Source organism: Trichechus manatus, unplaced genomic scaffold (assembly GCF_000243295.1).
Source record: "Trichechus manatus latirostris isolate Lorelei unplaced genomic scaffold, TriManLat1.0 scaffold00139, whole genome shotgun sequence".
NCBI lineage: Eukaryota > Metazoa > Chordata > Mammalia > Sirenia > Trichechidae > Trichechus > Trichechus manatus.
Genome location: NW_004444075.1, coordinates 796786 through 823939, shown reverse-complemented (window position 1 = coordinate 823939; position 27154 = coordinate 796786). Strand labels below are relative to the sequence as shown.

Below are 27154 nucleotides of genomic sequence, written 5' to 3'. Positions count from 1 at the left end.
TCTCACTTAAGATGAAGGCTTACAGAACAAAATAGTTTCTCGTTAACAGTTACTACAAATGTTGCCCTATGACAATGGTTATAGTGGGTAGATTTTTCACTGTTGTAGTGAGTATTGCCTTAGCATTTTATATTCTAAAGCAATGTCTACCTGGCCTCTTCTTTTATTAATGATCAAGGTCTTTATTTTAAATTCCCACCTCTCGCTTATTATCTTCAATCAAAGAAAATTCTTAACTGATCGGAAATTTCACAATGTCCCAATTTTTAAATTATTTACTCTTAGCCTTTCGAGAGTTAGAAGGTATGGATAGTTTTAGAATTAATAAAACACAACTGCACGTGCCATGATAGGATTGTGGTTTTCTGGCAATCGAAGCACCCCCAGACTGAAATGTAACAATGAGAGACAGGTGGAGTGGCTATTTTCAGATATCAGCTACAGAAACACCATGAGGCACAGCTGCAAGTCAAGTGGGTGAGTGACCCCAAGTCACTGAATGTCTGTTGTCTCCACGAGAACAGGACCTCCTGTGGAAGCAGAGACCGTGGCTTGTTCCTCCTAGTGCCAAGCCCAGTGTTTGGAACAGAAGGGCTATGTAATAAGCCTACTGCTGAACTGTACACATAAGCAGTGTGCCAAGAACAAAGGCCATGAGTCAATCTTGTACACACAACTGTCAGCCTCATGTTTGATCTCAAAGGATAATGAGAGAGCTTACAAAAATAATACAACCTGTTAAAATCAGTTTTGGGAATGGCATTGTAGCACTACATTGTGAAAACTTGTCAAACCAGAAAAAATGTGATTTGGATATAAATATTGTCTCATTTATTCTAAAAATAACTGTATATTGGGGCTACCTATTGCATAAAATGGAGCCCTGGTGGCTCAATGGTTAAGAGCTCCGCTGCTAACCAAAAGCATGGCAGTTCGAATCCACCAGCTGCTTCTTGCAAACCTTATGTGGCAGTTCTACTCTGTCCTATCAGGTTGCTGTGAGTTGGAATCGACTCGATGGCAACGGGTTTGGTTTGGTTTTTTATTGTATAAAATACACTGATTAAATCAGAAATTTCAAAGACAACGTGGAATTGTTTCACACTGCAACACCAAACAATGGAGTTGCCTATACATTTATTTTCTAGCAGGTTTTTCTTTGCTTGCCTCACCCTGATTAAAATAAAGCTAGAACCACCACCCTCAAAGTTGGAAAACAAATCATTCATCTAAATGAATATTCATTGGAATTATTGTAAAAGAATGAATTAAAGGGAAAAAAGTTCTATTTCTGAAATCTGAATTCCCACAAAGGGAAAAATAGCACACAGCACTAATGTAAAATAATAACTTAATATAAAGCCATTTTATCTTTGTTATCTATAATCATAATCATAGGATTTAAGAGAACTTACTTTAAAATTAGTTTATATCTCAAGTATTTTTCAAGGGACAAGGTTTTCAGTGTCTTCTTAGGTGACATTCCTGTAATTCTCATCTTAAATGTTCTAAACTGGGAGGCCCAATATCAGGGGAAAAAAATAGGAAAAGATAAAAAAGTAAGGCCTTACTAAAACTGGACCTTGGAAGCCTGAAATACAGTCTTGAATCAATTATTCTGTCTTGATATGAAAATCTGGGCAGGTAACTCACTTCTCCCAACCCCAGCCTCCCTCCTCACTGAGGGGCATTGACAGGCATTATTTCTCTGTCTTCTCTCTTATAAGCGCCTCCACCTTGGGCAAATTTACTCAATCACTCTAGGCCTTAATTTCAGCCTGAGGCAATTGCACGTGATAAACTGTACCCTTCACATAATCATTGTTGTGAGGATTAAATAGAGTAAATCAGACAAAGCTCTCAGTACAGTGCCAGACAAATAAGAAGTGTCTCGTAAGTACTAGCTGACATAGTGATCAAGATAATTCAGCCAGAAGGCAAGTGAGTTAAAGTATTAAAGTTTATCTTAAACGTAGGTATTTTTAAGTCTATGAGAAATCCTTACAATAAAAAGAGATAAAGAAAATTTGTTTAAAAATAAAAGTTAGATTCAGGGGAAATAAAAATCAGAAGAAATTCTAGATAAGAGTAGTGGGGAAAAAGATATGAAAGCTATCAGGTCCTATACAATTATTATTTGTTGAGCAGATGTTATCTATGATTCCATAGAGCTCACATTTTTTATTAGATCATGTGGGATGTTCATTAGGACCCAAGAAAAGTCTACATGGAATCAGAGAATGTTAAGGCCCAGAGAAACTTCTGGGCATTGTCAGTCTGTTGATGGAGGACCTGGGCCCATAAGAGTTAACTGGCTTATGCACGGCCACAGAACCAGTTAATATGCAGAGTCCAAGTTAGAACACAGGTTTCTCGCTTTTCAGCCCAGCATTCTTTCATCCCCATCATGCTGAGCCTCATTTCCAGGACAGGTGGCAATTCCCTTTCCTTCTGATGGGCTCTCTGCCTGCACAACATGGGGCTCTGACCTTTCTTGCCTGCTTATGACAGTGCAACACTCCCAATTATCATTCCGGTGTAAGGACCCCAAAGCAGATGATCATTAAATTGCTTGATGCATGATTTCACTCACTCACCTGGCTGGAAGTTAATATGCAGCAGGGTGGAAAAAAGTGGGACATCTGTGTCAATCTCTGGCCTCTCTCTACAGGGAGTGTACATATAAACAGTTTATCCTACCAGTCCCTGCGGGGACCCTGAGCAAGTCACAGGTATTCAGACTACTCACCAGGGTTTAACACCTCTGTGCAGCAGGTCCTCAGTGGCTCCCTGGCCAAGCAGGATTACATGAGGAGGTGCCCCAGAGCCCAAGGATGTAAGTCTCATACCCATGACCACAGGCTGGCTTATTTCTTCAAAGCAAGTTATTATTGTTGTTGTTAGTTGCCATTGAGTCATCTCTAACTCATGGTGACCTTGTGTATAACAGAACAAAATGTTGCCTGGTTCTGTACCATCTTCATGATCTTTGATGTATTGTGGCTATTGTATAAATCCATCTCATTGAGGGTTTCCCTCATTTTCACCGACCTTCAGTTCAAAGTATAGATTTCCTTTATGCTACATAATTTACATGAACCTGCACAAGTTTTTCCAACTTCTATCCAGCTCTAAAAGCCAGCCTTTCTCCTCAACAGCTATTGAAAGCTGTGCTGTCCAATAGGTAGCCTCTGGCTACATGTAGCTCTTGAGCAGGTAAAATGTAACTACTTCAAATCAAGTGTAAAATACACATTGGATGTGAGAGACTTAGTAGGGAAAAGTAGCGTAAAGTATATCATTAATAATTTTTATATTGACTACATTTTGAAATGGTAACACTTTGCATAAAAAAATAACAGTTGCCATCTAGTCTATTCCGACTCATGGAGACCCCATGTGTGCAGAGTGGAACTGCTACATAGAGTTTTTAAGGTTGTGACCTTTCGGAAGCCTGTCTTACGATGCACCTCTGGGTAGGTTCAAACTGCCAATCTTTCAGTTAGTAGTCAAGTACTTAACGGTATGCACCTCCCAGAGACTACTAATATTTTGTATATATTGGACTAATAAATATGTTATTATAATTAATTTCACCTGTTTCTTTCCTCTTTTTTCTTTTTGAAACATGGTTATCAGAAAATTTGAAATTACTTATGTGAGTCCTATTTATGACTCACATTATATTTCAACTGGACAGTGCTGGTTTAGAGGTTAAAAAAAATATCAATACTATTTTGATTTAATCTCATAAAACCAGGTAAAGGAAAGAAGGTGTAACTTTTAAAAGACTTTGAAGAGCCAGAGTTGATATCCTAAGTCCACTACACAACATCTCAAGCACGTAACTTACAGGACAGACCCTTTCTCAGGGGCCAGGTATTTTTCCTTCACTGTCAACCCTAACAAATAAGGTTGCATGGTTTCCCACCCAAAGGGAGGGGGAGAAGCTACATTAACTATTAACATGGAAAAAGACATCAGAAAGAGAAAAGAATTGAGAAGAACTCTATTAATAAAGTTGATAGTCAAAAAAACTTTAAAAAGTATTTTATAGAAAAGTCATTTATTATAAAAACTACACCTTCACTATGACTATACGTCAAAAGGTCTTAGAGCAAGGATTGGCATCTGTTTGACATAGTCACCAAGAAAAAGTTTGGATGGAGTCAATAGATCCCGCTTAAGAATGCAAAGAAGTGTAGGGAACAATAAAAAAATTTCAGCTCTGTTTTTTTTTTTGTTTGTTTGTTTTTAAATTGGAAGTACTTGAAGGTGAGGGTCCTTAGCATGTTGTAATGGCAGAGCTATTACTAGCTGTATGTCCTTGGACAAGAGAATCAACTCTCAAACCCCTTTTGCAGTTTCCAAAGAAATACTTTGAGGATTAATTGATAAAATGTATATAAACCAGTGATACTCCATAGGTGGTCAGCATATGTTAATTCTTCTCTATCAAAAATAACATGTACTCTGAGAGCATCAGAACACCAAGGCATGTGCATTTGTGCTCACCTAGGTTCCTTCTCACCATGCTTAAGATTTAGCTCTGTAATAATAATTGCCATTTTATTGAGTTCTGATGTATAGCAAAATGTGCTAGACACCCCCCCTTTCTTTGGTGGTTCTAAAAAAATAGTAGATGGTGTCATGGATTGAATTGTGTCCCCTAAAAATATCTGTCAACTTGGCTGGGTCATGATTCTCAGTATTGTATAATTGTGTACCATTTTGTAATCTGATGTGATTTCCTTATGTGTTGTAAACTCTATTACTATGATCTAGTAAGATGGATTAGAGGCAGTTATACTGATGAGGTATACAAGATTGGGTAGTGTCTTAAGCCAATCTCTTTTGAGATATAAAAGAGAGAAGCAAGCAGAGATACATGGGAACTTCATACCATCAAGAAAGCAGTACCGGGAGCAGAGCCTGAGGCTCCTGCACAGAGAAGCTCCCAGACCAAGGGGAGATTGATGACACGGACCTTCCTCCAGAACCGACGGAAAATTGTTTCCCTGGAGCTGACACCCTGAATTTGTACTTGTAGCCTACTGGACTGTGAGAGAAGAAATTTCTCTTTGTTAAAGCCATCCACTTGTCATAGCAGCACTAGATGACCAAGAGAGATGGTTACCAAACCAAAACCATTTCCTGATTCATTCAGTACATATATCAAATATTTGCTATTTCCAGGCACAAAGCTAAGAATATTAGAGTGAAGAAAATAAATAGGGACTTCGTTATCATGGAGCTGAACATATATTAGGGGTTTGGAGATACTGCTAAATGCCTACCTAATTTGCATTCTGTCCATAGTTCATTGCTTATAGAAGCTTGATTTTGTTAAAATGGGGAATGTACCTAGATTTTGTGCTAGCTAGTGACTCAGCTCCTCTCAGTGATATGTAAGTGGCAGTCTACTAATTGAGATTTCCTGAAAAGTTCTTGTTTTCCAGAATTAAAGGAACAGTATCAGTTATTCTAAGCCTTTTGCCCTTCACTCTTTTTTTTTGACCTGGAATGTGATGCTTGGAGGTGCAATGGCCAGATTAGACAACACTCTAAAAAAGGAGGAGTATAAATTTGGAATGGCTGCATAAAGCCTGGACACTTTTCCCTTAGACTTTTTATTATATGAGAAAATCAAATCTTTTCCTTCAAAGCTACTATTTGTCAGGTTACTTAGGTATGTCACAGAATGTCAACTGGAATTTTTCTTTTGGTCCAAAAATTATAGCTGAGTCCCTGTCATAGATGAAAACACAAGTTATGAAATGCACCACATTATAAGTTCAGAGAACCCCCACAGTAACCTCATCACAAGGCTTAATGAGAAGAGCTAGTTAGAGAAATAGGCCAATCAGTAAGTCCCAGACACCCAGTTAATGTAAGGGTAAGGTTGGGAGAGAGAGAGGTCAGCATTTTGGGGAGATGTATTATTTAGGCAATGAGCCTAGCCGCCATCATTCTCCCCCAGGCAGATACCTTTGTTCCCAAAGCCAAGGCGATCCAGTTGCAAAAAATCACCTGTAAAGCTTGAAGGTGTCAAAAACATCTTTACGTCAATTATATTAGGGACTGGTGATTGTCTCTCCTTTAGAGACCAATGACTGTCTAGCACCTGCTACTACTGGGGATTGTAGAAAGAGTCAGCAGAGACATGGCTGAGCTGAGAGAGGAAGCACCAGTGGTGTGGTCTGCATTTCTTCTGTGTAGTATGGCACAGGTACATGAGTTTCACGTGGGTCAAATGAACACTAGAGAAAGTGGGTGAGCTGGAGCAGGAAGAGGGTATGGGTGAGAGTTGGCAGTAGAGGAGGCTGACCCAGAACTAGATCCCCCATGGTAGGGAAATATGCAGTGGGGAAGACCCTAAAAGGCCCAGCAATACCCATACTTGTGCCCCATAAAAGAATCAGCATTTCAGTATTACCATATCAGAGGACTCTGATATGCCGTGTTAGCTTGAGAAACATCTAAACAAACAGAAAGGAAACCTCCCCCTCCCCATGGGCAAGCGCAGAAGAATCCCTGTCTCTCCTCTCTTTCCTCCATGGCACAGAAGTTGAGCAAGAAGAAGAAGAAAGGATAGGACACGTGTGAACACCAGACAATAGTCCGCCTCCATCACAAGCTTCTAGAGGTACAGACAGTTCTAGACTACAGGGAGGAAGAGTGGGACAGTGGGGGTGGAAGAAAATAATGTAAACTCAGAGAACAGACTGAAGTTTTAAATGAATAAATACATTCACAAGAATGTGAATGAGGCAAAAATTAAGGAAAACTCACACAATTAGGCTATGATGCTATTAAAGAATCAAGCAAGGGAGACGAAACATAAGAGCAGTTGGTGGGAAAAGGTGGGGGACAGATAGTGGGGAAAAAATTAAATCAGTTCATGTTTCTTGAACCTCAGAAACTAAATGGACCTCCCTGATAAAAAAAAAAAAAATGCATTAAATGACCACATTAATAGTTAAACATTTTCCAAAGGTCTTTGGTTTTTGAGGGAAATGTAAAGGACATGATGACAGTTTACAATTGAAGGATCTAGTTTGAAGGGGGGCGTTCCTCTGGATGATGGCAGTAGTAAGTAACAGGCATTTGAGCTGAACTCTGAGTGAGGAGAGGGAGTTGGTAGATGTTTTGAGTTTACTAGTGTCCCCACAAAGATATGTTGAAGTCCTAACCCCTGGTACCTTTGAATGTATCTTTGTTAGGAAGTATCATCTTTACAGATGTAATTAAGTTAAGATGAAGTCATAGTATGGGTCCTAATCTCATATGACTAGTGTTCTTAGAAGAGGGAAAGGGTCACAGAAAGAGACACACAGAGAGGAGAACATCATGTGAAGACACAGAGACAGAGAGGGAAGACAGCCATGTGAAGATGGCGCAGAGGTTGAAGTTATGCTGCCACAAGCCAAGGAATGCCTGGGGCCACCAGAAGCTGGAAGAGACAAGGAAGGATCCTCCCCTAGAGGCTTTGGAGGAAGCATGGCCCTGTCGAGACCTTAATTTCAGACTTCTAGTCTCCAGAAAGGAGCCCTGGTGGTGCAATGATTAAGCACTCGGCTGCTAGCCTAAAGGTTGGTGGTTCAAACCCACCAGCTCCTCCACAAAAGATGGATCAGTCTGCTTCAATAAAGATTACAGCCTTGGAAACCCTATGGGGCAGTTCTGCTCTATCCTATAGGGTTGTCATGAGTCAGAATTGACTTATTGGCAACAGGGTTAGCCTCCAGAACGGTGAGACAATAAATTTATGTTGTTTTAAGGAACCCAGGTTGTGGTACTTGGTTATGGCAATGCTGGAAACTATTACAGTGGGGAACAGTAAGTCAGGCAGAGGGAGGATCATGTGGTCTACAGCTGTGAAGTCCTGAGACCGGGAAGAACATGCTGGTCCTGTTGGAGCAACTAAACAGGCCTGTGTGGTCTGAGCAGAGAGTGAGGCAGGCGGAAAACACAGCACTAAGAGTCAGTGGAGTAGGAGGGAGCTATACAACTTGACTTGTGCCCCAGCAGAAACCAGAAGCTTGGGTTAGGCATGACAAAGCACAAAGTGCCCTTCCCTTCCCTTTCACTGCCAGATGCAGAGATAGCTACACACCATTCAGTTGACTCAGCTTACACTTTGTTGTATATTTTTGGAGTGCTCCCTCAGCAGGGTGAGGAGGTGACTATTGGCCAAGGAGGAAATGAATGAGACTCAGTACAGTACTCTGTTCACTTACTGGAAGATTCCTTTCAATTGCCTGTAGGATTTCAGGGAATTTCAAATGGGCCTTTCAGCTGGCTTAGCCCCAAGGCCTCTTTCGTTCAACTTATTTCTGGACGTTTTCCTCCCTCTTAAATGCACATATCCCCAGGGACTCAGTCTGCTGGGCTTTCTGTTTGAGAGCTGCCACCATTTACTCTGGAGTCCCTGGGTGATGCCAACAGCTAATGTGCTCATCCACTAATCAGAAGGTTGGAAGTTCGAGTTCACCCAGAGGCAACTCACAAAAAAGGCCTGGTGATCTACTTCCAAAAAATCAGCCACCGAAAACCCTCTGGAGCACAGTTTTACTCTGACACAAATGGGGGCGCCATGAGTTGGAGTTGACACCATAGCAACTGGTGGTAACTACCTGCTCTACCTCGTCTAAGCAGAAAGCACCTCTTACCCTCCTGCTCTTCCAGTATCTGAAGGCTGGGGACACAGTGGTTCACATGCAGCAGGAAAACATCAGTAGGATTTCCCAAAACTGGACTGAGCATTTGCATTAGTCTCTTTTTTGACCTGCAGCATAGTATTCAAGCTGCAGGAAGGAGAAAACATCCCAATTGTACTGCTGCTTCTCTGCCCACTTCCTGATGCAGGGGAGCTCACATCTGCAATTTCCCCAGCCTCCTGTTGGTCCAGTCCAAGAATGCTGGCTCCGAATCACATTTCAGCTATCTGCAGGGCAAGTCTAGGCCCATGGCTAGCCAGCTGGACTAAATAGTATCAATTCATTTGAGGATGATTTTCAGGAGACGAGGAATGAATTCCATGCAATTCAGCAAATATGTGACAGCTTCTCCTTGGGTAGTCATACCCTGTTAATTTAACTCAATTTCATTTGTCAGCTACCAGGCAGGAGGCCAGAGAAAATCCATACAATTAACTTAGAAGTGATTTAAGCATCTTTTGAAAACATAAGAAATACTCACCCCAACCTCAGGTGGGGGATCCTTATGCTCAGGTAGGACACTGGTTCGGACCTATGGGAAAAAGAAAACATTTTCTGTATGACTTTGCAGTAGAAGTCAGTGCAGAAGCTTCATGGAGGTGCTGGGTTTCAATTTTCTTCAGCTGGCGTCTATTCAGACTCGGGGGTTAATCATTAATGAGGCTACCTGCGTGAAACATCTGCTGCAGTCCAGTGACACTGTCCTTTTATGGTTCCTAAACCTCCTGATTTTCCTAAGGAGACAGAGCTGCATGGATACCCACCCCCCACCCCCACCCCCATCACCTCCTTGTCAGATACAAAGATATTCCGGCTTTAGGTGAATCACCTTTTAACCTCCTTAAAAAGCAACCTTCATTCAACATTCAACAAAAAGGATGGGTGTTAGTGTAGAGGAAGTACCTCTATGCATGCTCAATAAATACTGATTCTCTGAATACAAATCTAAACCCATATTCCTTATAGGATATCACTCCCATTTGAGAATTCTGGGATCAAGTTGTCTAAGTTGTCAATTAATCTGAATTTATTTGGAAAGTAATTCTCAATTAGGGGAGGGAGAAGAGTGTCAATCAGACATCTGGGGAAGCTTTTCATCTGCTTGAAAAGTGTTTCCAGTGAAATATCCACTCCTTAGATAATAAGTAGGCATATATCATCTACTGAGCAGTGGTTCTCAATCCTGGCTATGCATTAGAATCACCTGGCAACCTTTGCAAATTATTGGTGCTCCTTCCCAGATTGTCTAATTCTAACAGATAACTAGTGCATCTATGGTTCTCTGTTTAAGAAAACATGTTTCAAATGAAAAGAAATGGCAATCCTCTTTCTCCCTTCAGAAACAGTAAAAGCTAGGAAAAAAAATCAAACCTAAATCTAGTGTATCTTAATTGGAAGTAAGGATGAGAAAAATAAGTAAAATAAGTACTATGCAACATACAAGCAAACTTTGTTTAATTGGGGAACAAGGAACTAGGAGGAGGGATGAGAGAGTGGCAGCCCAGGAGCACTTCATGAATCAACATTCTAAGGCGTTCTTTTAACAAAATCCTTTGGATTTGCTGCACCGGCTATCATACTTTGCTTCAAATCCCTGAAGTTCTGAGATACCTGACTATCCAGGTCAATTCTCCCAGGCTGATGGGATGATCATAGCCCCCGTAATACCCCCGTAATACCTGAATCAGCTCCTAATGGCCTGCTGATCTTTAATACCCATTTCTATTTCCTTGAAAAAAGCCTCAAGCTATGGTAAAACATGCATTATAACTTCCAGCTTAACACTCTTTCTTTGTGACATATCCAGCACTGTCACTTGCACAATTTGTCAGTCATTATGACTGAAAAGTGTTCACCAGAGCACAAAGTAAATGGCAGGAGAGATCCCAACAAACAAGACTATTTGCAGACCAGATTCAACTCAGGAGTGCTCCTTGGCTCAGATCATTTGCAATTGGTAGCTGCATTAAGGTTCATTGGCCCGGAATATTCAAATGGACCATTCAGTCCCATTATCTGAAAGTTGTCAGCTAGCTTCAAAGCAAGAGCAAACTATAGATTAATAGTGGACTGAAGCAGAATATATACATATATATGCATATGTATATATATATTCACCCACATATACTACACATACACATATTTGTATGTGAATGTACATTATTTAAGAAGATATTTGACAGTCAAATAATATTACCCTTAGGGATATGCTTGAATTTAGAAATAAAGTGGAAGTCAGAAATTGGTGAGGGTCAACATATAAAGAACTATACAAAGTATTTGATTTGGATCTTTTATGTTAAAAAATATATGATTTAATATTGAAAAAGTAGAATGATACTGGCAATTCCTACAACGTTGCTTGTTGTTTTTAGGTGTCATCAAGTTGGCTCCGACTCATAGCAATCTTATGTATAAGTCTGTACCAAACCCATTGCCATCGAGTCGATTCTGAATCATAGAGACCCTGAAGGACAGAGTAGGACTGCTCCATAGGGTTTCCAAGGAGTGGCTGGTGGATTTGAACTGCTGACTTTGTGGTTGGCAGCCAAGATCTTAACCACTGTGCCACCAGGGCCTCACCTCATGTATAACAAAACAAAATGCCCAGCCCTGCGCCATCCTCAAAATCGTTGCTATGTTTGAGTCCATTGTTGCAGGCACTGTGTCAATCCATCTCATTAAGGGTCTCCCTCTTCTTTCCTGACCCTCTACTTTATCAAACATGATGTCTTTCTCCAGTGATGGGTCCCACTTGATGACTGTCCAAAGTAAGCGAGACAAAATCTCTCCATCCTCCCTTCTAAGGAACATTCTCACTGTACTTCCTCTAAGACAGGTTTTTTTGTTCTTCTGGCAGTCTATGGTTTATTCAGTATTCTTTGCCAACGCCACAATTTGAACGTGTCCATTCATCTTCAGTCTTCCTTTTTCATTGTTCAGTTTTTGCATGCATATGTGGTGATTGAAAAGACCACGGCTTGTGCCAGCCGTACCTTAGTCATCAAAATGACATGTTTGCTTTTTAACATTTTAAAGAGGTCTTTTACAACAGATTTTCCCAACGCAATACGTTGTTTGATTTCTTGACTACTGCTTTCATGGGTATTGATTGTGGATCCAGGAAGAATGAAATCCTTGGCAACTTCAATTTCCTCCCCATTCTTCATGATGTTGTTTATTGGTCCAGTTATAAGGAGTTTTGTTCTATTTATCTTCAGATGTAATCCATAGTGAAAGCTGTAGTCTTTGACCTTCATCAGCAAGTGCTTTAAGCTGTCTTCACTTTTGGCAAGCAAGGCTATGTCATCCACATATCTCAGGTTGTTAATGAATCTTTCTTCAGTCCTGATACTGTGCTCTTCTTTATATAGTCTAACTTCTCAGATTATTTGTTCAGAACATAGACTGAATAAGTAAGGTGAAAGAATAAAACCCTGCCACAAACCTTTTCCAATTTTAAGTCATGCACTATCCCCTTGTTCTGCTCAAATGACCGCCTCTTGATCCATGTACAGGTTCCGCATGAGCACAACTATGTGTTCAGGCATTTCCATTTTATGTGGTTCATTAAACCTCTAAATTTATATTAATTTTATCAAAATCCTTACTCCTTGTAAATATTAATGAACTGTTCTTGTTAGGTGCCATCAAGTTGGTTCCAACTCATAGTGACCCTATGCACAACAGAACGAAACACTGCCCAGTCCTGTGCCATCCTCCTCATGATCATTGTTATGCTTGAGCCCACTGTTGCAGCCAGTGTCAATCCATCTTGTTGAGGGTGTCCCTCTTTTTCACTGACCCTCTACTTTACCAAGCATGATGTCCTTCTCCAGGAATTGACCCATCCTGATAACATCTCCAAAGTACGTGAGACGAAGTTTCACCATCCTCACTCCTGAGGAGCATTCTGGCTGTACTTCTTCCAAGGTGGATTTGTTTGTTCTTTTGTCAGTCCATGGTATATTCAATATCCCAAAATTGTATACTTTGAAACAAATCTAAAGATATTCACACACAAGTTTAGCAGTCCTGGGTGTGTGTGAGAGAGAGAGAGAGAGAAAGAGAGAGAATGAGCTTTACTTTACATGAGTAGAAGTATTTCTGAAAAGCACATGTATGTCACATTTTCCTAAATTTAGGTATTTTTTAAATCACTAACAGAGCTCTTGGTTTACAGAAACTGAAAAATAAAGTGTTTGTAAGGCAATTCTAAACTTTATAAGGTCAGATTTTCATATGAAACTTTTTTTTTAAATCAGGATATATCTATATAGTTCTAAAATGTTTAAATTAAAGTCAATACTAGTGATATCATGGCATAGTAAGTTACACACCAGTGATATTTTTCTTCATAAGATGTATCCCATATTACAGTGAACACAAACTAGGTGGCAAACACTGGGCTTTCCAGTGAATAAGGTCCCAGTCCTTCTTTTTGAGACTCCAGAGGTTAGAGGGTGGAACAGACGTGCGAATAACCCAGAACAACGTAATAAGTACTATAATAGAAGTATTTTGAATGAAAAAAAAAATTTAGCCTGCAAGTGACAATAGAGGCATCACAGAACAGATGGTCAGGGTTTTGAAGGAAGAGGAGTTTTAGGCAAAGGAGAAGATGATAAAGCTGGGTGGTATGTAAAAGAAATGGTGAAGCATGTGCTATGGAGTCTGAATGCCTAGTTGGGTTTAGGAAGAGTGAGCATTCTGATGATGCTGTAACTTGGGGGCTTGGAAGGAAGTAGCTGAAGTTGAAAAGTTTGGGGAGAGAGATTGGAGCCATTTAATGACGAACATTATATATTATTCTAGGAAATCTGGGCTTTAGGTGATTTCTAAGCCACAGGAAAATCAGGGAAGGCATTGGGATAGAGGGATGACATGATCGTGAGTCATCCTGACTCTGACCCTGAGTTGCCTTGGGAGAGTTACCTAGCCTCTCTATGTTAGCTTCCTTATTTTTACATGGGGGTGTAATAATAACTTCATAGGTTGTTGTGAGGATTACATGCTTTTCAATATTTAAAACAGTACCTGGCACAAAGAAGGAAGGAGGAAAGAAGGGAGAGTGGGAGAGAGAAAGGAGGGTAGGGAGAGAGGGAGGGAGGGAAGAAGAGAAGAAAACAGGGAGGCAAGGAGGGAGAGAAGGAGGCAAGGAGAAAGGAAACAAGAAAGAGAAGGTGGGCGGAAGGAAGGGAGGGAAGGAAGAAGAAAGGAAACAAGAAGGGAAAGACAAAGTTAGGACGGAAGGGAAAGAGGGAGGGAGAGACAAACAGTCACTGAAAAATAAACCCCGAGCAGATCTAGAGGAGGCCTCTGATGAGGAAGGAATGAAGCAATGGCTGTCACTGTAGCATCTGGAATATTCCAGTTCATCAGCAATGTCATGCCTCCTGAGAATTATCAACTTTCCTTAGGAGTTCAGTTTTTCCTTTTTTGGTCTTATCAGCAGCTCTCGTCCCTGCTTTTCTCCACCATACTTCCCCTCCCCGCCCTTCCCTGGAAGAAAAGAATGTCTGCCTGACCACACAATTAAAGTTCTTACTAGCTTCTTTTTGTCTAGACTTTTATGATATAAAATACAGTAAGGCAGATCAATTAATAGGAGTGATATAGAAGATTATATATTCCATCTTGAATATTTCTTCAGGCTCATATAAAACAAACTTGTTCCTCCATCACTAACCAAAAACCAGAGCCTGTTGCTGTCAAGTTGATTCTGACTCATAGCTACTCGATAGGACAAGGTAGAACTGTCCCATGGGGTTTCCAAGGAGCGGCTGGTAGATTTGAACTGCCGTCCTTTTGGTTAGCAGTTGAGGTCTTAACCCCTATACCACCAGGGCTCTACTTCATTACTAATAAGTTCAAAATTCTATATATTAAATTTGCCAGAAAAACAAACAACCAAGTAGTATACAGTGAGTTATACTCACTCTTTCATCAAATTCCTATAGACTCGTTCACAAACCTTGATTATTCCCAAGCAAGAGGCCATTTAGGCTACCACAGTGGCGGCTGAATAGAGTACATCAGTGTTCAAGTCCATGGAGAAAAATTCCTTCAACAAGTCTGTCTTGTTACCAAAAGCATGGGCACTGTGATCCTGAGGGTGAGAGGAGATTGAGGACTGCCGTTTTCATGGACAAGTAGCTGAGAATGAGGCAGTGGGATTGCCTCAAAAGCTAGTACTTGGTTGGGGGTCCAGATCCAGAGAAGGTGAAGGCAAAGCTGCCATGAGTCTGTGCCCAGCGTGGCAGAGCCTGGGCTTTAGGAAAGTGCATCTCCACATTGGTAGGTGAGGAAGGAGGGACCATGCTCTGGACAGTCTCAGCTGGAAGGCCAAGAGGGAAGGTATTGAAAATACCGGAGGAACACCTTCTGGTCAGGGAGAAAGCCCAGATCCTCTTCCTATACTATTGCCACATCTGATTAAATCTCTGATAAAGAATGTATCATTGAAGCATATCCACTTTACCAATTAAAATGTTACTCTAATTCTCTATATATTTCAGATGAGAATATACATTATTAATATATGTCAATATATGATACACAATATCATTACATGTATTTGTTCCACTTGGAATGAGATACACAACTGCCTTAATAGTCACACACAAAAACCTGACTGGAACAGAAATGTCTATCTCCCTTCCACAACACGGAGCTTTCTGGAAGGAAGCTTCCCAGCCAGGATCATCTTTTCACATCTTCTTTGCACTCAGGTGTAACCATGTAACTAGTTCTTGCCAATGTAATGTATATTAAGTGTAAGTGTAAGTGATATTTTCTGAATCCAAGTCAGGTTTTCAGAAGTGGATCTAAGATGCTTCTCTCCACTGTCTCTCCTTCCAATGGACAGAAGAATAGGAGTCCAGGACTTACACAGCTGTGAGCCATTCTTGGATCCCAGTTTGACTATATGAAAGACAGCCATCTGCCAGCCATCCTGACTAGTATTAGATGGTTACATTATTGTATTAGTTTTCTGTTGCTGTGTAACAAATTATCACAAACTTAGCTGCTTAAGAGAACATCCATTTATTAGTTCACAGTTCTGTAGGTCAGAAGTCCAGGATATGACTGGGTTCTCTGCTCAGGTCTCACTAAAGCTGAGATAACTACAGAAAGATCTGCTTCTAAGCTCCCTAAAGTTGTTGACAGAATTCAGTTCCTTGTGGCTGTAAGAATAAGGTCCTCATTTTGTTGATGGCTTTTAAATGGCTACTGTTCTAGGTTCCTATAAGCCACCCCCATTCCTTGCCACATGGCCCCTCCATCTTCAAATCCAGCAAGAAAAAACATCCTCATCAAATCCCTCTTCGCACCTAAAATCTCTGAGTTCAGGAAGAACCCAGTCTCTTTAAAGGCTGAGTATTAGGTCAGGCTTTCTCCAGGTAATTTCCTTTCCTTAAGGTCAACTGTGCCATATTACATAACCTATCACAGGGGTTGCTATGAGTCGGAATTGACTCGACAGCAAGGGGTTTGGTGTTTTCGTTATCACTGGGGCCAACTCCATCACATTCCAGTCCTGAGGATTATACAGGGCATGTACACTATGGGGTGGTGATTTTGGGGGCCATCTTAGAATTTTGCCTACCACAGTGATCAAGAATAACTTTCCATTGCTAAGACACTGAAATTTGGCTAGTTACATTTGGTTCAGCAACCAGCATAATCTAGACCTCACATTTATTTTAAATGAAATTTTAGATTCAGTTTACAATTATGGGGAAATAAAGCAAGACAGTTACTATTAAGTCCTAATTCATTAATTATTTTAATGTCAGCAAACATGTATTAAGCACTTATTATGATTCAGGCACTATTATAAGCACTGTGATCTCAGAGACTAAAAAATCCAAAAGACAAGGTATTTCTCGCTCACAGGCAATGACAATTACATTATCAGAGTAAAAATGTCTAATAATAATTGCTAACAGTATTCAGTTGTCTAGAATTTATTATCCATTCTGAGATAATCTGTTTTGCAATTGATTGATACTTGTTTTGAGTAGATAAAATTATCCACGTGCAAACTTAAATGATTTATACCACAGAATCTTAGAGATGGTAACCTAAAAAGATGGCCTATGTGATGTAGCAATTTTATCTGAAACATCCCTGAGCAGTACTTCTAAAATATCTCCTTAAACATGTTTAAGTTCTAGCTTACTATCTCATGAATCAGCAAGGTAGAAGTAGTATTGCAAACTCACATGCCAAAGGCTCCAGCTTAAGTGAATGAAAGAAGTGGGCTGGGTGTAGGAGACAATAGGGATTGGAAGGATCATGGTAAAAAGGAAATGACGTTCCAAGTCTACAAGGAGCAGTCATGGTTCAACTCCAAATGATTGTTACCATGTTCCAAGGTAAGCTTCTTCTTGAATTTTTAAAGGTGAGCCAGGAATCCGAATTATTTTGTACCATCTTACGATTAAAAATTTTGGCAACTAATAGAGTCTAAGACACCATGTGGGCCAACATAGTAAAGAGAAAAAAAGGTCTGCAAGTTGGAAATCGCTCCTGAGCCAATAGTTAACCCTCATTACGGTCTCAAGAGGATGGGCACTATCATTGATTTCCTCAATTCCTGTTCTTTGCTCTAGTACCTATCAGCTGTGGGGTCCTTGGGCATACCACCTAACGTGTCCAAGGCCATTTCCTCTTCTAGAATGGAGTAATAATAGAGACTAATTTAATAGGCAGTTGCAAGAAGTAAAAGAGATGAGCCATGTAAGCTTGTATCAAAAGTGAAAAGAATATATGTGAGGGGCTCAAAAATATTAACTATTATTAAGGCAAACCAGTTTGACTATTAAGGGCAACATTTTTAAGATTGAGCTAACATCTATATGTCTATACCTGTCAATTCCATTTAGAGATCTAAGCTTCCTTTGGAACAAAACAAAAATAATTTTAATGACGCTCCTGGAGTTTAAAATACATCCTGACAAAAATCCTCCAAATACCAATAATGAGTGATTGCCAATATTTTGTAAATGGGTTATTACTATTTACATTTTATCAGAAATGTGCTTAGTAAATAAGGCAGGTGGGTTAAAAAAGGCCCAGTGCAATTTTAGTGGTGAGGAAAAAAATGTTGTTTTTCATCTTGACTACACATTTACCTAGCACACTTATTATAAAAATGTTGACTCCTAAGCCACATTCTAGACTAACTAAATCAGAATCTCTAGACATCTAAATTTTTTAAGGCTCCCCACTTGATCCCAATGTGCAGCCAAGTTTGAGAACTACTGCTCTAAAATAAATGAGACTGTTTGTTTTTCTAGTGAGTTTCATGAGCCCTTGTGGCAAAAGGCATCGACACGCTAACTGAAAGGTCAGAGGCTCAAAACCACCAGTGGCTTCCTGGAGAAAGATGTGGCAGTCTGCTTCCGTAGAGAGTTACTGCCTTGGAAACCCCATGGGGTTACTATGATTTGGAACTGACTTGACGGCAGTGAGTTTGGTTTGGGTTTTTTATGAGAACTCAAAAATGTATTGTGCAATGGTCAAGCCTTTGAATAAGGGTCCCTTTGAAAGGGACCAAAAAAAAAAAAAAAGTAACAGAATTTCAGAGCTGGAAGGGATCTTAGATGTAATCAAGCAATGCTTCCTAAACTCTAGTATGATTACTAATCACCTATTGGTCTGCTGCTGGTCAGGAGGATGATAGTCAGACCATCCCCTAGAAGCTTGCTGAAAATGCAGAATTTCAGGCTCACTGCAGACCTACTGAATGAGAATCTTCATTTTAACAAGTTTGCCAAGTAATTCATATGCAATGAGAAGCCCTATTCTAGAAAAAAGGAGCTCTGGGGCGCAGTGGTTAAATCAACTGCTAAACAGTTCGAAACCACTAGCCACTCTTCAAGAGAAAGATGTGGCAGTCTGCTTCCATAGAGATTTACAGCCTTGGAAAGCCTATGGGGTTGCTATGAGTCGGAATTGATTCAATGGCAGGGGGTGTGATTTTTGGTGTTTTGGGCTAGAAGGGAGCTTATGAATGAAATAGATCACAGAAGAGAATGGTAGATTTTCACTTGCACACTAACATGTTTGCAAATGGGGTTTATTCTTCTGGTTATGATGCTAAACTTTTTTTGAATATCAGGAATCAGTGAAGCTCCAGATAATATTATCTTCCAGCAGAGAGGGGCCCCCTTTCCTTTGTTACATAGATGGGGGAATTAATTAAGTCAGGGACAGAGCTGAGCTGGAATTTTGGTAAGATTCAGTCTACTCTGGTTCACTTCTTTATATAGGGTGTGGACCTCCACCCAGAGCCTGGTGGGTCTTTGCTTTTCAACCCTGAAAGAAGCAGGAGAGTCTCAGAAGTTTTCAGTATAGCACTTTGGTGTTGTGTTCCATACAGCTTCAAAATCTAGCAAATGTCTTCAGAGGGAGACTAGCCATGAGTCTGACTTCTGTTTGGTCTCCAAATTTATTCACACCAGCTTCACACGAAAACCAAAATCTCTGCTAGTTTCTGTCTGCCAGCTATGACCTTCTATTTAGCAAAGCCTTGATGCTCAGACTCTAGCTACAGGGATAATCTGTAAGTGCCCCCAGGTGACAAATATTTTTTTAAGATCTTCACATTACTCCCTGTAGGACTTTGTCTGTTGCCTGATTTCTGGTTTCTCTCCTTGGATTCCTAGCACTGTAAGACTGTAGGAGGTTTCACTTTGCCTTTTACAAGATTTTGACCTGGTTCTTTTGCCTCCTGCAAAGACTCAAAATTCAGCAAGTCACTTTAGAGGAAACAAGGCATGTGTTTTAGGCCCCTGGAGTCCCAATTTCTTACTCATTCAACACAACCGCTAAAGGCTTTGCTGGTTTCTCTTTCTCCAACCAGTAGCAGCTACGGTCCAGGCCAAGCCCTATTCTTCAGTTCACTCTCAGAATCAGCTAATGCCCCTCGAGGAAAAATCACAGGTTCCTGATAACTGAACTCTGAAAGGTCTTCTTTTCTCTGGAATACTATTCTATCTTGTTCTTGTTGGTTTCATAGATCACTGATGCCTTCAAACATATGATTTTTGTAATCTGTCTGGCTTTCCGTAGGCATTCTCAGAGAGATCATTGCTTGCCTCCCACTTACCACATCTGACTAAGTGACTGGAAAGCTAAGGAATCTTCTCAAGATGTGGTTACAAATGAAAAATGGTATTCAACAGAGTAGTTAATGTGACAAGAGAGGGGAAAAACATCCCATTATATGTTGGTCTCTCCACTGAGTTAAGATTTTTGATACACTAGTTTTGATAGTTTGATATATGAATGCATAATTATAGGTGGTTTTTTTTTGTAAAATAAAAATTCACCCTGAAGTCGGAGCACCATCTGAAATTGATTCAGTAATTATTGCGTGTGATATGGTGTCTTGGTCTTTGCTAGGTAAATGTGATAGTCTTTCAAATGTCAATGCCCACTATACCAAACTATGTCCACAACGACATTCCATTGACTTCCAAGCCAAAAGGAGATAATTGTTAAGACACATAAAAGCAGTCTTTTGGTTTGGATGCATCTAATCTTTGATGTTTTCCATTTCTCCAAGGCAATGAAGCTCACACCACAGTTCTCTAGTCACATAGGTCCCTTTATGTTTAATTGGTGGCTGTTTAAGAGTTCTGATTTTGCTATATGAATGTGCCATTATACTACATTCTACCAGTCATACAGGAGTCATGTAGTTCTTCAGGTTAATGGTGACTGCAAACGTGGCTCCAAAGCGGCATAACTATGAGTATCCCCACCATTAGCCACATTTTATTCCTTTTCCCTTTCCAACTATTACAGAGATCTATTACTGGCAGGTAAAAAAATTTTGAACAGCAAAAACACCTTTAGATATTCCCTTCCTTTGTCAGAGATTCTCTGAAAGATACAGATTCTGCTGAAAATAAGAGATACTGAGACTGAGGTCTTCTTTGAATGGAAGCCAGCAAGGTCTCTTTATAGCTGTCCTGAGAGTATACCCCTCCGTCCTCCATACTGTTTATGTCTGTATCTTCCTAACAGAAAAACTAGGCTGGGAATGCTACTGTGGTCTATGACATAGTCTATGACAGTCTTTCACTATGTCTATGACTCAAGTCCTGGTTTGTGCATTTACCTAAAGCAAAAAGGACAAAACTTTCAGTGATTATTTCCAAGAGCTGTAAAATGATGGGAACAGACCTTCTTTAAGTGTTAAGAGATATTTAGATACAATCAGAATGTTCTTTAGAAGTGAGGATGGCAAGACTTCAACTCCCTTACTTTGACACATTATCAGGAAAGATCAATCAGTAGAAAAGGGCATCATGATTGGGAAAGTAGAGGGTCAAGGAAAATGAAGGGAACACTCAGTGAGACGGATTGACATAATAGCCGTAACAATGAACTCAAACATACCAAAGATCACAAAAATGGTACAGAACGGGGCAATGTTTCCTTCTATTATATAGATAAGGTCACCAGGAGTCAGTGCTGACTCAATGGTAACTAACAACAACAATGACAAAATGGAAATAAAGAATAAAGAGTTTTTTGCATTGCAAAAACCAGACCTAAAAATGCATTATATAGGCGCCTAAGGCAATGACTGATAATTTTTTAATCAACTGTCTGTTTTAAGTTGAGAACTCCATTCCTGCTTACTTCCAAAGCCCCACATAAGAATATTATTAACATCTGAAAAACATATATAGCTCAGTTCAAAGCTCTACCTTAACAGTTTGTTGTCAAATCAAACTCCATTACCTGCCTCCATCTCCCTCCTTCTCCTCCCCAACAATACGAAAATAATTGTATCATCACTGTGAAAAGTAGAGAGTGCAATTAAGGTTGAGCGTTTGATCCTCAGCACTAGACCTGGATTGAGTACACACTAAAATATTTTTTCTATCCTTGAAAGAAACAACATAAAGGTTATAATTGATAGAAGAACATCAAGAAGCAAAGGGAATAATAACATACTTATTTGGCCTTTGCATTACTGATTCTTTGAGGTACATGTATTGTTTTTTACTTATTATCTCGTTTAATTCTTACAGCTCTACATTTTGTAATTAGTGCTTTGCCCATTTTACAGATAAGAAAATTGAGTTTCAGAAAATGTGAGTAATTTGCAAGTTGCAGATCAAGGTCATTTCAATAACAAGTTGCAGGTCAGGCATTAAATGGTCTGCTTCCAAAGTCTGTACCCCCTTCACTACAGTGAAGCGTCTTTGGAGCCCAGCCAGATGATGAATTTAATTGTCTTCCCTACGGCTGCTTAATGACAGCTTTAAAAACCAAAAATCTATTAGCTTCAGGGAATAGAAACAGACACAATTTATCACATTGCCAGACTCAAAAACACCATCCTTACGTACTAACAGCCCCCAATTAAGAGTACAGTCATGAGTTAATGAACAAGCCATTAGACAGAGCACAGTAATATCAACACAAGCTTGTGTCTATTAATCTGTTGCTGGCTGAAAGTCATTAGTCCCAACACTATCAGGCTAAATAATTCCTAGGTAGCTTTGAAACAAAGCTATTGCAATATTGCTTCAATGCTCGGTTCATTTACAACTTGAGCTGTTGTAACCTTAACCATAAGAAGATCATCAAGCCCTTGGTAAAGACTGATTTGTGCAATCACGTTATAAACTACATTTTTTCATAAACTAAAAAAAATAAAAGAGGTAAGTAAGGGCATCAAGAGGATGGGCTTTGAATGTAAGTATACAATAAAGTGTCCATTTTCAGCCAAAAATGGGATAGCTGTAGTAGCTTTCTTCTACCCATCAACAGTAGTTCCTTTCTCTATGGAATTCTACCAAAGGACCTAATAATTTGATCAGTGGTCTCAGCATTGCCTGCACATTAGAATCACCTAAAGGAGCTTTAAAAAAAGCTGATGCCAGGGCCCTGTTTTTTTATATTCCTTTAATTAACTTATTTATAATTCCTCAGAATTTTCTTTCACTGCTTTCTCTTCCCAGTCAATCTTTGAAACAACCTTATGAGAAAACTAAGGCTCAAAGTTTAAGTGACTTTCAACCTAGAAGAAAAAACTTAAATAACTTTCCCTCCAGGTTATGTCACTAGCAAGTGGTGGAGCTAATATTTCAACTCGAATCTTCAATGTTCCTAAACCAGTGCTTTAACCACGCTGCTGTGCTACCTGCAACTTGGGGTTGAAATAATAGTAGACTTCACTACTCAAAGACAATGAAGGGGAGTTGAAGCTGTGTTCCCAATGACCCTGCAGCAAAGGGAAACGTGATTGTGGCAGCCCAAACTGGAACAAGGAATGACTCTTCTCAAAAAACCGCTGTTGTGTAGTGGCCTTGGTCGACTACACAACTAATTCATTGTTGTGTTAGAAGAGCAAAGGTGTTAAATTAAATTTTGTGAACTTTTCCAGAGAAAGCTAATAACCGTATGCTACAATGTTGCTGTAGGAAAAAATGCATTAAAAGTTTCAAAAGATTGATTTTTAAAATTGGGGACACACTGTCATTACCTTGAGAGCTCCTTTTATTAAAATAAGCTAAAACCAAAAAAACCAAACCCATTGACATCAAGTCGATTCCGACTCTTACTGACCCTATAGGACAAAGTGGAACAGCCCTCATAGGGTTTCCAAGGAGTGCCTGGTGGATTCAAACTGCCAACCTTTTGGTTAGCAGCCATGGCTCTTAACCACTATGCCAATAAGCCAATCTTTTACTAAATCCTATGATTCTGTTTGAGCAGCAGTTTGGACACAAAATGTCTGAAGTTTACTTTTTTTTTTTTTATTCAAATCATAGATCAGCAGTTCTTAAGTCTGGTCCTATCAGGAGATTTGCAAGGTCAAAACTATCTGTGTAATACTAAGATGATATCTTCCTTTTTTATTCTCATTCTTTCACAAGTGTACAGTGGAGTTTTCCAGAGGCTACAAGACTTATGTTATCACAATGGATAGATGCTGACAGGACAATTTAGGTCTCTCCTATTAATCAGTAATTAATGAGATTTGCAAAAATGTAAAGCAATGCTATTCTTCTCAGTACGCTTTTTGGTTTTGCAAAATATACTTGTTTTTCAAAAACATGTATTATTTACATTAACATAATGGTTTTATTGTTGTCATTTTAAAATGAATTAGTATTTTATTTTTAAAATTTTAGTATCTCAAATAGTAAATATCTATAGTTATTATAACCCACAGGGTCCCTCAGCAGTGCAAACGGTTTGCATTCAACTTCTATTGGGGGTTTGAACCCACTCAGCAGTATCATGAAAGAAACGCCTGGCAATCTGCTTCAGTAAAGATGACGGTCAAGAAAATCCTATGGAGCAGTTCTACTCCGTAACACTTGTGACAGAAATGAGTCAGAATAGACTTGACGGCAATGGGTTTATTATAATCCACATAAAGAAAAGCTCTTTGGCATCTTCAACAATCTTTAAGAAAGTAAAGAGGTCCTGAGACCAAAAAGTTTGAGAAACATTACTATAGGTAATCCCCAAATTTGAGATTTGTCTTTCATATTTACTAGGTCCCTCTTACCCTTTGTAAGAAGGCTTCTGCTGCAGTCTCTTTCAAAGGTGGGTGTTATGTTTAACTACCAAACCCAAGCCCTTTGCCATCAAGCTGATTCCGACTCATTTGTTGTTGTTGTTAGCTGCCATCGAGTCAGTTCCAACTCACAGTGACCCTACGTACAACAGAATTAAACACTGCCCAGTCCTACACCATCTTTGCAATAATTGTTATGCTTGAGCCCATTGTTGCAGCCACCATCTCAGTCTATCTCATTGAGGATCTTCCTCTTTTTTGCTGACCCTCTACTTTACCAAGCATGATATCCTTCTCCAGGGACTGATCCCTCCTGATAACATGTCCCAAGTATGTGTGATGAAATCTCTCCATCCTTGCTTCTAAGGAGCATTCTGGCTGTACTTCTTCTGAGACCCTATAGGACAGAGTAGAACTGCCCTATAGTGTCCAAGTTGCGGCTGGTGGATTTGAACTGCCGACCTTTTGGTTAGCAGCCAAGCTCTTAACCACTCTGTGACTACATGTACCCAGTCATCCAGCCAACTTGAACCATTATGGTTCCCTGAACTTGCCTGATTCCCATATCCCTCCATGCCTTTGCATGTGCTGATCCTGTCATTAAAAGTGCAAGAGATATGGTGGGAATAAGGAATGATCACCTCATAGAACTTACTCAGCATCAGAGAGAGATGGAAAACACCAAAATAGGTAAATCAGTAAGCACGTAAGTAAAATGTTATTATTGCTGATTTTGACTCATGGAGACCCTATTTACATGTTTCTGAATATCTATAGATTTCTACTCTACTTGTGCAGAGTAGAACCGCTCCATTGGGTTTTCTTGGCTGTGATCTTTTGAAAGCAGATCGCCAGATCTTACTTCTGAGACATCCCTGGGTGGGTTTGAACCTCCAACCTTTATCCAGCGCTTAACCATTTGTGTCACCCAGGGACAACCGTAAGTAAAATAGGGTAAAGGAATAGAGTGTAACTGGATAGTGAGGGCTTCACCTAAAGTGGTGAGGGTGGGCTTCTCTGAGCAGGTGACTTTGATTAAGACCTGCATAATAAGGAAGAGTCAGCCTAGAGAAAAACGAGAGGGGATAGTGTTCCATGCCAAGGCAATGCCAAGTGCAAAGGCCCTGAAACCAGAGTGGCTGAAAAATCAAACAGAATGAAGGGGAGAGAAATAGGAGGTAGGGGCAAAAAGAGGCAGGGGTCTAGTAATGTAGGGTGTTGATCAAAGGAATTTAGATTTTAAAATTGCAATGGGAAACTCTAGCAGGGCTTTCAGCTAAGGAGTAATGTGATCTTTTCCATGCTTTAAAAATATTACTTGGATCTCCAGGAAGAACTGACTGCAGGAAGTCAAGCGTGCAAACAGGATGGACAAGTAGGAGTTATTTGTAAATGAGAATTTTATTACCATTACTCTACTTTTTCCAGAGACAGGATTAAGCTAGGTATTTAGGTTTTAGAGGGATAATCACTGGGTAGCCTGAGTCTTTCATTTGTTTCTGAATATTTATAGAAAGCTCTTTGATACTGAGAAATAAAGGTAGTATATGTATATAAATTTCCTGTATGCATAATTACATTCATCTCTGAGTATAATAACCACTCAACTAGTTACAAGGATGTTTGTGGATTAATAATTATTTAAATGAATTAAGTGCTAAATAATAAATGTACTTTTTACATTGTGAATATTAAAGACAGCACAGTCCTCTAAATATAAGAATATTCACAAGAAGCATTCTACCTAAAGCATTAGGGAGTTAAATTGCCTGGGGGGGAAATTATAAAGCGATGATGACAAAAATATAGTTACTGAAGAAACCACTATGAATGAGACTGTTTATGGGTGGATTTAGTGCTCTGGCAAGTACTTTTGGCAGTAATGTATTTAGAAAATATCTTCATTGTTACAACTTTGCATTTGAGCTAGATTAGAAGCAATGATGCAAAGGCCCACACATGGCAAATAATGATCCATGTGGGGAAGAATATGAACGAGGAGAACAATACCCTTAATTTTCAAACCAAACCCCTTCTTTCTAGCATCAAGAGGCCCATCAACAGGACTTCTGAAAAGCATCTTCCATGTGGGCCCTTTTGCACATCATTGAGCCTGACATCAAATACACCTTGGAAATGCAGCTTTGAATGTTTCAAGTTAAAGTTGTGGAACATTCTTTACCTGCATTGGAGCAGCACTGCCTGCGAGATGGTTCTTTCATTTTTTACTCAAAGTTTTTCTGTCAGTTTCGCAAAGTAAACACATAGTCAGAACCCAGGGACAGACACACTCAGGTGTACATGTGCGCACACACGCACACACACACTCAGTAAAGCAATTCAATTCCATTAAACTACAACCATTCAACAAATGCCAAAATATTCCTGTTCCCTCAAGCCATTCAAAAGCTTTAAAAATATATCTTCTTCAATGTCTATGGATTGTGACGTGTTAAGGCAACTACATTTGAAATCGGGAGTCTTAACATTTAAAATTCCTAACAGATGGAGTACCTCTGTGATTTATAATGCACGTCTCCTGCTTAGAGTGAGTTTATACTCAGTATTCTTGCTTCCTCCGTGCCTAAAGAAGCAGGCTAAACTGGAGCTAATGGGTTCAGCCATTGGAGAGGAAACTGTTTAAAAGAATAGCTCCTAGTAATGACCACTTAGAGGGACAAGAGAAACAAGTAGCATTTTCATAAATACTTCTTATCAAAAGTTGTATGTTTCCCTTTCCACTTCGAACAGTGAATTTTTCTTTGATACTGTCACTAAGAAACTTTCAAACACTCTCAGATTTTGCACACAGATTGGGTAAGGCCATGGATAATGGAATTGAAGAGCTTTCATCTAATTGTGTTGGATGTGA

General features: G+C 39.7%; 1 protein-coding gene across 10 annotated transcripts in view; it reads right to left on the bottom strand.

Moving 5' to 3' along the window:
* Window positions 1–27154, bottom strand: part of INPP4B (inositol polyphosphate-4-phosphatase type II B) — a 961283-nt gene that overhangs the window by 340090 nt on the left and 594039 nt on the right. For all 10 annotated transcript variants that reach the window (XM_023739719.1, XM_023739717.1, XM_023739718.1 and 7 more), the window contains one exon: window positions 9202–9252. In XM_023739719.1, the coding sequence (XP_023595487.1) occupies window positions 9202–9252 (51 nt within the window). The remainder of the gene's footprint in view (window positions 1–9201; window positions 9253–27154) is intronic.